General features: G+C 38.7%; 1 protein-coding gene across 2 annotated transcripts in view; it reads left to right on the top strand.

Annotated features, from left to right (window-relative positions):
* Nucleotides 1-12,951, top strand: part of NAP1L4 (nucleosome assembly protein 1 like 4) — a 32,072-nt gene extending 19,121 nt beyond the window's left edge. Inside the window, exons 11-16 of one of the 2 annotated variants that reach the window (XM_028733449.2) lie at nucleotides 767-789; nucleotides 1,382-1,501; nucleotides 2,586-2,615; nucleotides 3,419-3,475; nucleotides 4,868-4,905; nucleotides 11,397-12,951. In XM_028733449.2, the coding sequence (XP_028589282.1) occupies nucleotides 767-789; nucleotides 1,382-1,501; nucleotides 2,586-2,615; nucleotides 3,419-3,475; nucleotides 4,868-4,873 (236 nt within the window). In that variant the 3' untranslated portion in view covers nucleotides 4,874-4,905; nucleotides 11,397-12,951. The remainder of the gene's footprint in view (nucleotides 1-766; nucleotides 790-1,381; nucleotides 1,502-2,585; nucleotides 2,616-3,418; nucleotides 3,476-4,867; nucleotides 4,906-11,396) is intronic. The other variant, XM_028733440.2, reaches the window with a different exon arrangement.
* The last annotated feature ends 294 nt before the right edge of the window (nucleotides 12,952-13,245 follow it).

Here is a 13,245-nt window from a genome sequence, read left to right on the forward strand (position 1 = left end):
ACAACTCCTATGATTCCTATCCATTCTGTCTAGCAGTCAGGGACAGTGGGAGTTGTAGTTCAAGAACATCTGAGGGCCCAAGGTTAAGAAAGGCTGGTCTAGTAACTATTCATACAGGCACAGGAGGGGTAAAAAGTGGGGAAGTCTGTGTGAATTGCTGCTAGGATCCAATGCAGTCATGTTGGTTCATGCATTCATTCTTCCATGTAGTTGCAACAAGAGGTATGAGCTATATGGGGGCAATTATAAGGCGGCTTATCATAGGGACCTAGATTTGAAATTCAGTTTTTATCTTCTGGATCAATGTATTACCATGTGGCTGGATCAGAATGATGATGCTTGCATTTTAACTTTTGTATTATAGAAAGTATTTTGAATTCCCATTATTTGAGGTAAATGTGGGCTTGGGGTGAATAACTTTCCTTTCTGATGTTGTAAACATTCATCCTGTGTGAGTTTCAGTTCCAAAGCTGCATCTTTTGTGTTGAAACGTGTCAGGGTGTGTTTTGCACACTTCATTTTTACCTGTCCAATTTTTCTCACATGCTGTTTTGGCCCTAAGCTGTTGACCCAAGAGACAAATAAAAGGACCTAGTTGAAACGATAAGCTTTGAAAATGGAGTCCTAGTTCTCCATTAGCAAAGACACCCAGAGAAAGCTAAGGATATTTCTTGCTCCATCTACACGTAACAATAGCTTTCACACTAGAACCTGCAGCAGGGTTGGGTTTATAAACAGTTTAGACTGACTTCTTGTCTTTTTGTAGTTTCAGGAGATGGAGAATCACTGGTAAGTTAATTTTAATATTTTTATAGTCTGTTCCAGCCTTACCATTAAACATGTTGAGGTAGACTCTTTTCTGGCAACAAACTTCAAAGGATAGCTAATAATCAGTTACTTAATATGGGTTGGCTCCTGAGATAGAGTTGTGGATTTCTGCTCAAAACAGGTCTTCCCAGCCTCCTGTCTCTCCTTCAAAATCTCCTTCTCAGGGTTGAGGGATCTTCCGGAATGGAGTTTGGTGGGACATTGTGGCGGGAGAAATTGCAACAAGACTGGGAAACTGGGAAAATTCTGTGGGGCTTTCTTGCATATGCAGGAAGTGCCTTTCTGCTCATGTGTAACTTTTATCTGTGGCAGTGTACAATTTTATTGGCATCAGCTGTGGTCTTGAGCCATCTTGTGTTTTGTTGAGTCTTGTACGTAAACTCTAGTCACTGTTTTTGGACTGCAGGTACCACCCCCCACCTAATAAATACTTTATTAAAATAATAAATACTTTAATAATAAATACTTTATTAAAACTAATAACCTAATAAATACTTTGACCAAGAAATCAGTTGTTGTATATTTTACCTACATTTTCCTCTTAACTTTCCAGGATGAAGATTCAGAGTGTACTTTAGCTATAGATTTTGAAGTTGGACACTTTTTCCGTGAAAGAATAGTTCCCCGTGCTGTACTCTATTTCACTGGGGAAGCTATAGAGGATGATGATAATGTATGTATACATTTAAGATTATCTTAATTTGTGAATATCCCATGTGTCGAGGGTGGTGTATGTGTGTGTGCTTTATTTATTCATAAATAGTCAGCTTTTGTCTGGAGAACTGATTGTGTCCTTATCACTCCCTGAAATAGCCAAGTGATGTGGTCAATTCCAACAAAACTTGAGTAATAATGGGGCCTCTGAATATGAAAAGGGAAGTATCTGCATGCTCAGGAAAACCAGAAAGCTACCCTTCACACACGTTTTGGAGGCAAAAAATGACCAAAAAACAACCCAATTAAGATTGAGGATACTCAGTAGACATGGAATGCTGAGTGTCTGCTGAAAAAGAGCTCCTTACAGCTTTTTAGTATCCGGATGGGGTAATGGCTGCTTGGCTGGAACCCTGGACAAGAGCATTCCTGCTAGCAGGTGAGAATACTGCAAAATTTTGTTGCAGGGCCCCTCTTCCTGCTTCTGGAAAAGCATAATCCTTGCTGCAGAAATACTTGCTACAGAAATACATTTTAATAACTAATAGCATTATGGCACGGTATAACAGTAATCATTAGAACAGTTCTGTACAGTATGTTGATTTTATCCCTACAGTGCAGGGGGAGGCTGAGGCTGAAAGGATAGCAGCTTGCCTAGCACTAGCCATTGAACTTGTAGCTGAGGTGAAATTTGACTGGGATGTCTCAGCACAATATCCTAAGCACTGCACTACCCCACCTTTAAGACAGTGATCTGCTGGCCTTTTCCTTACTGATGTAATTGCTCTCTAATTTCTCTTAACTAGTCTTAAAGAATAAACAGATGACTGGAGATGAAGCTGGTTATGTTAGTGAAAATTGATAAGGTTTGTTAATACTGTGACCTCATATAGCCATTCAATTTTGCATTTAGCTTAATAGACTACATTAAGTCCTTCATTAGGATATAAATGAAAGTGTTAGTGTATGGACTTGAGATGAAAATATTAAGTACTTATATACCCAAGTGCTGGGGATCTGATCTGGAATGCGTATCTTCAAATATTGTGTTTCATGTGCTAATGGTTTAAATTAGGATCTAAACAAGTTTCCCCCCTTTTTAGTTTGAAGAAGGAGAGGAAGGAGAAGAGGAGGTGAGTAAAATACTGTTTAATCTACTTGTCACATTTTCCCTATGGGGAAAAAAAGGTAATATTTAGCTTTCTATGAGAGAATCCAAGGAGGCACATGTTTCAGTCATGTATGTTCCATAAGTCAGTGTGAGAGTTAGCCTGTCTTGGTGCTTGGGGAACTGGGAACTACAGCCATGTTGGGAAGCATTTGCCAAGCCATATTCTGTCAAGTAAGTCTGGTGAAAGATAATGGTTTTCTGATAGATTTGTTAGACATGTTGAGACATGTTAGGGGGTAAATGCAGCAGGGTGGGGGCAGTGAAGCTTACTGTAGCAGCACTGGAATTGGGGGGTTGAACGGAGACAGGGAATAGGTTTTAACAGTTAGACTGGGCATCTTTTCACTATCTGTAGATGGACAACAGGCCTACCCATTGAGAAACAATGGAGGGAAGAGTTGGAATACAGGTTTCCCAAAGACCAAATCTGCCTTGGGTTTGTCACTGCTAAGTCACCAGATTTTACCTTTTCTCTGATGCTAGCATGTGTTTGTTTGTTTGGAGTGTTTACTCCACCCTATCCCTCCCTGCCTTGGAAAAATGACTGCAGACACCCATGGGAAGGTTGCTTAATGTCAAGAGCCATGAGAATATATGAAGGTTAAGGAAATCCTGTAACTAAATATTTCTACTTGCAAACAATTTCAGTCTTAGGAGTAAAGCATCATTGAGTTTAGTTCTGGACATGTTATTGTTGTCATCAGTAGAAAGTATTGCTCCTTTAAAAAAGCATTCTTATCCTACTTTAAAAAAAATAAAACATAGGAATTGGAAGGTGAAGAAGAAGGAGAAGAGGACGAAGAAGCAGAAAGTGAACCTAAGGTTAGTTTTTTTAAAGCACTGTATGCCATGTAACCGTTAAATTGTAGCATCTTAATTTTATCATAACTTGCTTTTACAGTCGTACCTTGGATCCTGAATGCCTTGGTACTCAGACGCTTTGGCTCCCGAATGCCGCAAACACGGAAATGAGTGTTCCAGTTTGCGAATGTTCTTTGGAAGCCGAAAGTCTGACGGCGTTTCCGATTGGCTGCAGGAGCTTTCTGCAGCCAATCAGAAGCCACGCCTTGGTTTCCGAACATTTTGGAAGTCAAACAGACTTCCAGAATGGATTCTGTTCGACTTCCAAGGTACGACTGTATTTTTGTTGACATGAATTGGGGTTGAAGAATTTCTATGCTGCTGCTTTTTAGTGACCAAGTTAACAGTAGTCCATTTCATTCTCTTTAACAATACCTGTTAATGCTCCTTCATTAAGGCACAGAGGCACAGACGTAACTAACAACCTGGCTGCTGTCACATAAACACTCGTAAACTACAGATAAGCAAATAATACAAAGTTTTATTGAACTTAAGTGTTACATATGCATATTTAACAAGCTTTGAAATCTTGTTGCAGAATGTTTGATTTTTTTGGTTATTTACTTTGGCTTTGTTTTATGTATATTGGTATTGAGTCTTTTGTTGAAAATGGTAAGGCTGCTTCATGCATAACACTTCCCTTACATGTGCAAAGGGTAAAAATCCTCAAATTGCATTTTAGCTTGCAATGGGTAATTTGTCTGATTCTTGTCTAACATTTTTCAATGCCTCCCCAATTAATAATATTGCCATGTAGGAAAAGTGTCATGGTGAAGTGGACCTGAACAGATATGCAACTTGTCTATTTTTCTTTCTTTCCCCATAGTAGGCTTGTTTTAAAACCTCTGCATGGGCAAGACTCCCTCATGATCACTTCTCAAACATATTTTGGTTACACTGATACTTAGACATGTCCAGTATTTATTGATTTGGGGTCCTATATTAAAACAAAGAGCAAGTTATACATAAAATATATTAGCATGCAAAAATGGGATTTGTGTCATGATGAAAACATATACACTTGCATGACATCCTAACCAGCACATTCTGCACAATATACATAGCTTCTTAGTGGAAATAGTGTTTCTTTGGCTATCACAGAATAATTTTAGTGATAGGGTAGCAGTTATTGAGTTCCCAAATGAAATGCATCAATGGCTGTATCTAAAGTCTTGTGGGTGGGAAGATTGAGTTTTATTCTGATTATTTGAATATAATTATTTTGGAGAGCAGCTGTATGTGACAAACCATTTCTTGAATCTTTTGGAACACTAGTTATTACTGTCTTTTTTTCTTTGGTCCATTTCACTTTTCTTTCATGCTGACAGTTCCTTTCAATTTTTCCCCATTTAGGTGTAATTTAAGTCTCTTTATCATTCATTCATTTATAGGTAAGGTTGAATTCCATTAATACATAACTTCCAGGCTTCCAGTTTTTGTAGCCCATACAATGTGGTTCATTTTAGTATATGTTTGGTTTCTTTTATTTAGTAAATAGAAAAATTCGGTTTCTAATTGCTGCCCTCACGGACCTAGCTGCAATTTAGAAAAAATGTGGAACATCTTAACTGTAAAATCATGAATGATGTCAGTGTTTATAGGAATTTCCATTTCTTCCTGATGCACATTATGTTCTTCTTGCCTTAGTTATGTACTCTTAAGATAGATGTGTTTTTGTTGTGATTGCACTGGCTGTTTGTGTTTCTTTGTGTAGGCTTTAACGTTTAAAATTAGGGGTTAGATTTCTATGTCTTCAAGGTGTTGTTAGGAGGCAAGCTTTTTCCATTCTCTTTTAGCCAGATTGGACAACTTGGTTATCTTGCCAAATCAGTCACCCATATATCCCATTTAATCCTGCTTACTTGAATTTAAATTCTGAATTTCCCTCACTTCCTTCTTTCTTTGTACTGTGTTACAGTATAATTACATAATTTGTGGTCACTGGTATGCCAGTACATCTTTTCTGCTTAATGAACACTTGCACTCATATATTTTGAGATTATTTGTTTCATGCGATAGGCGAGATTGCTGAAACAAGAAAATTGCATTCTTATTTAGTTATTCTAAACTTGAGTTTGTGACTTGCAACTTTTACAGTTAGGCTCTTGCCAATGTTGTCATGTCTTCTGATAGAATGTTAACGTCTTTCTCTTGCCCTGAGGCAAAAACACATTCTCTTTCTCTCCTAGGACCCTCACATGCACTCATTCTCTTGTACTTTCACAGAGTTTAGGACTGTTATCCATAAAATATCAACGCTGTAGTTAGGCTTGTTGACTCTTCTCATTGTCTTTGCTGCCCTCTCAGTTGTGCTTTTTCAAAGCCATAAACTCAGGTTCTTCTCTTAAAATCTAATTTTCTATCCCAGCTTCTTTCTAAGCTGTTCATATTACCTCTACATGGCCGATGGCTGACGCAAATAAATTTTATTAAAATAAAAAAATTAAATTACCTCTACATGGGTTCTCTGCAGTGTTAAAAACTGTGATATGAAAGCTAGGAGCTAAATGGCACCTTAAACCTAGATTATGGGTGCAACAACAGAATGTCTAGGTGTACTTTTTTAATAACAAAACTACAATTCTGAAAATGAATGAACTGCAGCTAAAATATTATATTTATTTTTCACGTAGTCTTAATATTCTTAAGAGGGTCTCTTCTCCAGTCTTCAGAGAGTAGCTGAAAGTGGGGAGGCAGAAAAAGGTCCTCCTTTCCTTCTACACCGCAGCCAGTGTGGTGTAGTGGTTAAGAGCGGTAGACTCATAATCTGGTGAACCGGGTTCGCGTCCCTGCTCCTCCACATGCAGCTGCTGGGTGACCTTGGGCTAGTTACACTTCTCCAAAGTCTCTCAGCCCCACTCACCTCACAGAGTGTTTGTTGTGGGGGAGGAAGGGAAAGGAGAATGTTAGCAGCTTTTGAGACTCCTTCGGGTAGTGAAAAAGCGGGATATCAGATCCAAACTCTTCTTCTTCTAAATCTGAAAACTTGGGTGCAGTACCAGAGCTCAGAAACTGCTTGCGCTAATGAAATTCTCTGTCGCAAAATGCGCCTAGAACAATGGGAGTTTCGAACACTGGTTCTCTGTTCTTGAAAAGGTACCGCCTCTCCAGGTTAGAAAGTGTTTCAAAAAATCATGGAGAGAGTTAAGCCAAATGGCTACTGCACATTGGAAAGATCTCATCCAGTATGCAAGACTGTAAGGATCCCTTTTCAATGATCACTAAATCACTGTTCCTTTACCTCAGTATGGGTAACCTGCCTCTCCCCAGATGTTGTTGCACAACAACCCCTATCATCCCCGACCACTGGTTATGCTAGCTGGGGCTGGTGGGAATTGGGGTCAACATTTGGAGAGCCACAGGGTCCCCATCCCTGCTTTCCTGTCGGTCAAGGTGTTGCTGTTTTTAACCTGAGGGTTGCATTTTGTGCTTAGCGGCACATATATGAAATAAAATCCTAATTCCAATAGGGTATTAGAAGTACAATCAAATTGGTTTCTGGGATAATGAGGCAGTTAGATACTGGAGTAATGTGTGTTAAGTAAGATTGAGATTACCCACTTCTTCTGGGATTCTTTATGCTTTGAATTTTGGGATTGTGAAGTAGCTAAAAATGGCACACTCATTGGTGTAATGATCTCTATATGTCTCTGTTTTAATAACTATTGACACAAAATAGGCTCCTTTATGTTCAGCATAAAGCCTGCCTACCTCTTTCCAGTATCCTTTTAAATTACTCTGTGAACTAGCTGTTTCACTACTTGACTTGCTCTGTAAATAATAGAATCAACATAAGATTTTTGCAGGTGCTGACTCACACTTCTATATTCCTGTATGTTCCAAGTTTATCTCGTACTGGATTGATGTTGGGAGGAATCATGTTATGAATGTGGAGAATGCACAGTCTGTTTGACTTGAGTGTGTAAATACTTTTATTGAAATGTTGGTGTTGGCATATTGTGCAATTTGGAAGTCCTCAGCCCCTGTGACCTACCCATCATATACTGCAACCGTGACTTTTACTTGGCCTGTGCTGAATTCCAGCTTGGTCAGCACATACACAGCTGTGCGAAATACTAAGTTCATCATGGGCCTGTGGCTTGCATGTGTTTGCCTCAAAAGGCTGGTGTGGCTGGAAGTTATCATGGGCTGACTGTCTCAGCTTGTGGCAGCCATCAATCATGGCAGTGGACTTGTAGCAGACCTTTGCTCTCAGAATATGTGAACTTGAGTCAGTAGTTACTGAATTCTCTCATGTATCCTTTGAGAAGACAACTGATGTTTCACCAATTCCCAGAGTATAAATCTTGCATCTTGAAAATTAATGTGATTTTTAATACACATTAATAAAAACCTTCAGGAATTTTGAATCTCTTTGTCTTAGTTATTTAAGACAGTGTGTGGATCTCTGGCATTAGTGCATAGAAACAGAAGATACTTGGGTTTTTAATGTGCTGGTCCAAAAGTTTCTTCTCCATGAAGCCATTTTTTGTACTGACAGCTTCTCTTGCATCTCTCTCTAAATGTGAAGATGTTCTGTTTGTCCAAGCACTTATGAAACATCTTGCAGCGTGAGGGCTGTGCAAGTGTTTCTAGGACAGCTACTCTAGCCGCTGCTTTCTTATCACAGTAGTTTATCTCCAGCACACTGTGAATGAGTAGCCGCACATCTGGATATTTTATTTTTTAAAAAGTTATTACCTCTTCTTAATCACTGACAGTAGCCTGAAATCCTCTGTACACTCATGTAAGTGAAAATCATATTGAGGCATGTCATACGCAACTTTAAATAAAAATGCACAGGAGTCAGCTGCAAGTGTCATCTGTAAAAGTTAGCTATTCTGAACCCATATTTTATTCCACTGCTTGGCAGACTCACAATTCACACTCCTGTACCAAATCCTTGAAAGTACTTCATATTCATTCTGCAATATTTGAAGGGACTTTACAACATCAAATTGAAGGCTGTTGCTTGTTTATAATCCAGACCTTTAGATTTTGGTTCTAAGAGATGTGTAGCAGCATGAACTGATTGTACAAGTATTTTCAAAACAGCTTTGAAAAGTATTTCATTCACCTCAAGAGAGAGAACATTTCCCAAGGGTATTTTGCCCTAAATTTCAAAGTTCTTAATGTTGTCTTTTCTGGGGGGTTTTCCTGTCCTTTACACTTCTAATTGTGAGGTAATTTCAGAAGCACCAGCCATGTTCAAAAGTATTAAGGCTGGGTGTTAGGTTTTGTAAATACAATGGTTGCATTTCTAAGAACATTACTTGAAAAGAAGCAGTCAAGACTGATATTGTTTTGGTAGCTTAAGGCTAAGACGATATTTCCTACAAATTGCATTGTCATGTAGCAAATACCATATTGCCATCTATATAATCTTGGTGAATTTGACCACAATTATACACTATTGTTCCGACTTAGGAGCTGTGAATGGTTCCATATTGTGTCCCGCTGGCCATCCTCTTCAACTCTTGGCAGTGCAGAGAATTTAAGGGGGAAACTATTTTAGATTATTTTTTTTCGTATTTGCATTAGGATTTAGGGCCTATATGATTGTCATTGCATTAGCAGGGAACATTTCTATATACATTCTATGATTGCATCTGTTTCCCTAACCTTGACAACTGATGTTAAAGAGGAATTGCGGTCTTGAATGTAGGGTGAAGATGCCTAATCTAGTGTAGACCAGACCATAATACTAGTACTTGAAAAAGCATTGCTGTTGGAGAACCTGTGCGTTGTGTGTTGACTTATACTTGCAAAGCAGATTGGAATACTGTGTTTCTCAGTCTTCTCCTGCCTGTGCTTTTTTCCTTCCCAAAGCATACCTAACGTGGAGCTCTTTGGTAGAAATCTGAGTTGTTAGAGATGTTGGCATAAGAAAGCTGTTTTAGGGGTGTTGGCTGATAGTAACCTCAATCTGTTTAGAGTCATGGTATATTTTGCCTAACTTTTAAAACTAGGGTAGTGTTCTGTGACATATATTGAAGGCCTTTATTGTAGAGAGGAAAATGTGGGTATTGAACACCTGTTTTTAAAGGAAGAATATAATTTCTCAACTGATTTTTTTCTTATTAAAGTGCATATATTTCACTCATAAAACACAACATATTATCATCACATATTCACATTACACTTGAAATTAGAAGGCAACATGCTCTTTTCAGTCCTGCACTTTCACTCTTTCACACTGTGTCTGTATGTAATGTTAAACCATGTACACAAGCAGGAATGAATCTGAGTAAAACCTTGGGATTCTACACTCCCCCCCCCCCCCTGCAGAACTACAACAAGGACTTGGTTAGTGTCTGCTTCCATTTTCACAAAATGCCAGTTTAGCACAGGCTCCTTTTCCTAGCTACACACAGAAAGGGAGCCTGAAGGTTTGCTCAGGCTCATTGCCCATTATATTTCATGGTGCCCTTTTCATTTTGCATACTGTACAAAATATGCAGAAAACTGCTTAGCTTTAATCTCTGAAGACCACATAATTTTGGGTTGCCTCTCTAGAATTACAATTGAGGGAGGTGTTGGAAAAGCATTTCATTCTTAAGATCTAGAACTTGCTTCATACCTTTGGAAATTATTGCTTCCTGTGCCTCTAGGAAATACATTAACTGCTTGTTCATTTTTATGACATGGGATCAAGCACATGTTTAACAAAGTAAACTAAAAAAATATTAACAGCTTGTTTTGTGATAGAGTTACAGACATGTGGCCTGATAACTGTCACCTACTGCATTGATAAGCCTATGCCACACAATATTGCAGTATGGGACATTAGCTCTAGTGTCCCTTGGAACAAGGAGTTGAATTAGCAAGACCGGCAGTCCTCCTCACGTTTCCATTAGCATTGGCAGCGCTACACAGTATAGCCGTTGGATAATGGCAGCATATCTCCTTGCCATGAACAAACATTCAGAAACCAGAGAGTTGTGGAACTGATTTTAGTATAGGGAACTATATGTTGGAGGATCTCAAACCCTCATGAGGAACTTTTCCCCTCATGGGGAAAAGTAGACTAGCCAAAAGTGCTTCCTGCTAGTACAAAACTACCATCAGATACAATCCTATATTTCTTCTGCACCAGATCCTTCAGCACTGCTGACCCATGCTTGACCTTGTGGGTAGTCACTGCCAAAATACCACCACTTCTAACATAGCCAAAAATAGTTTAAAACAAAAAAGTATAAAATCTGGAAAGAGGAATAGTTCTCCTGCCACGTATGAAATAGCACCAGAAGCCTTTTATTTTAATTTGGGAAATCAGCTTTCATAGTACAGTCAAATCTCAGTTGTTGAACATAATCCATTCCAGAAGCCTATTCGGCTTCCGAAATGTTTGAGGTGCGGCTTCCAATTGGCTGTAGGAACTTCCTGCATTCAAGCAGAAGCCATGTCGGGTATTCGTCTTCTGAAAAACGTTCAAAAACTGGAACACTTATTTCCAGGTTTTCGGCATTCGGGAGCCAAAACGTTCCAAATTGGAGGCATTTGGGAACTGAGGTTTGACTGTACCAGTTGTGTACAATGAGAAATATTCTGCCAAAAGAGTCCCATCAGCCCAGGAATTTCTACCTGTGCAACAGGACTTTCACTTCCCTCATCCCTCTTATGTGTTCTCTGTGCCCTCCCCAACCCTCTGGAGCACAGAGGGTTGGGGAAACACCTGAAACAGATTTAGGGGTTGCTTGGAAGGAGGAGTGCAGGGAGAATGTACTGTTGCTCAAGGAGAAATCCTTCTGTTGATGGAATGTTTGCCTACATTAGCTCCCACACCATAGTTCTCCTGTTGCTTATGAATGTGGAATGAAACTTGGTGTCATGCTTGGGTACCTGTTGTGTAAACTTACTCTCTTTTTTCCTCTTCAAACAGAAAGATGCCAGCCAGCCTGCTGAATGCAAACAACAATAAGGAAATACCACTTCAGAGTGATATTTGAACAACCTGTAACAAATATTTGGATACCTGGCCTGCAGTTCAGGATATTCCATTGCTGCAGCACAATCTTATTAACAACGCTTAAAACTAAATTGTTTTCAAATGCATGATTTTCACTAACTTTTTTCTTATTTTTTTGCTTAACTTGTACAGTGGCAACTTAATGCATTTGAGAAATATGAGGTTTAATTAAAGCACACACTCTACGGCCTTTGGTATACTGTAGCTCAACCTGTTTCAGTAGGCTTTCAAATTAAAATTGGGGGGAAAACTAATTTGCTCTTCTGAAATACTTGCCCTCACTTCAGTGAATTTTTTTATCTAAATATTGTGGAATAGTTCACATGAAAATATATTGAATTAATAAAATACTTGCAGTGAAAACAAATAAAGCAATATGATTTCTGCTAGCTCTTATTCCCTCTAAAATAACATGATTCCTGCAACCTACCAATCAGAACTAGTGCTATAGAGCAGCTTGAAACATTGTCATCTCCAGTAAAAGCAATCTGAATTTGAAGTAACATTTCCTTTATCTTCTTTGAAGAAGGTGGTGGTTGACAGATACTTAGTTGTTCACCTTATTTATTCATGTTTGTAAGTACTTTGATGAACTAGTGCTTTTAATAGTTTTAAATATACTTGAAGAATATTTTTCCTGTTTATAAAATATGGGTACTTGTACATGGAAAACATAGTCTGCTCACAGAATGATTGCTCATCAAACATTTCAAAACAAACTGGGAAAGGAGATCTTGAGACGGGCCTCATAGTTGATGGAAGTGGGTTGCAGCAGTAAAATGTATCACTGGTCTAGCTTAGCCTACGTTACCAAGCCTGGTTCAGATGGTCCTCCAAAACAAGGATTGGGAATGAGCTACAGCTTTGTGTGCTTCCTCCCCTCTTGTGGGCAGCTTCACTTTTCAGTTTCTTTTTGAGTGTGAGGCATAAATTATTGTGAAGTCTGAACTGGCAAGCTGTGGTTTGCACTTCAAATCAGAATTGTTGGTTTCAAATTCTAGAGGTAGGTAAAGATCAAAGCTTCCCTATTCAGACATGACAGCAAACTATGACATGCACAAAAGAGGAGTCTAAAAATGATGCAAGAATGGGAAGAATGGTATGTTTCTGGTGGTTTAGGGGATCATCTGAACTCTGCTTATGAAAGTCATTTAATTGGGAAAATATAAATTAAATTATATGTGAGTGTACTTCTGATATTTAATTTGCAATACTCATATCGCACTGTTCCACACTCCAGTGGTTTTAAAGCTCCAGAATCCTTCAAAAGATCTATTCAGAATTACAGTTCTCATTTCTTCAACATACAATGCCAGCTTTTGGCAACAGTTCATTAGCAACTGTATGAATGCTGTTACCAGGCATGTAGAGAGTGCTCCAGCCTTACCTTATACATTTGTAACTTAATACAGTGTTTTCAATTTGTACAGAATAGTTAGAATATTCTATTAAAGTTGTGAAACATGAAGCATATTGTCCTGACAGTTTCTTTGTTAATACTATACATGATACATGGTCTTTTGAACGACTTGGGGGGTGGGCTGGGGGAATGAAAGCTATTAAGATTTCATTCTTGTGCCACTCAGATATTCTGAATGTTAGTATTGTAAATAGCTTGTGATTTCAGAGTTCAGTGGTTTGGCAGCTTGAGGATATTTCTGCAAGCAGCAGATTTATACATAGAATTTCAAGATGCAGCAAAAATCTGAGGGCTGTATCCAACAACATTGTGTGAGTGGAAGTCATTCAGTAGGTGCAGTGG

This window comes from Podarcis muralis, chromosome 1 (genome assembly GCF_964188315.1).
Source record: "Podarcis muralis chromosome 1, rPodMur119.hap1.1, whole genome shotgun sequence".
Lineage (NCBI taxonomy): Eukaryota > Metazoa > Chordata > Lepidosauria > Squamata > Lacertidae > Podarcis > Podarcis muralis.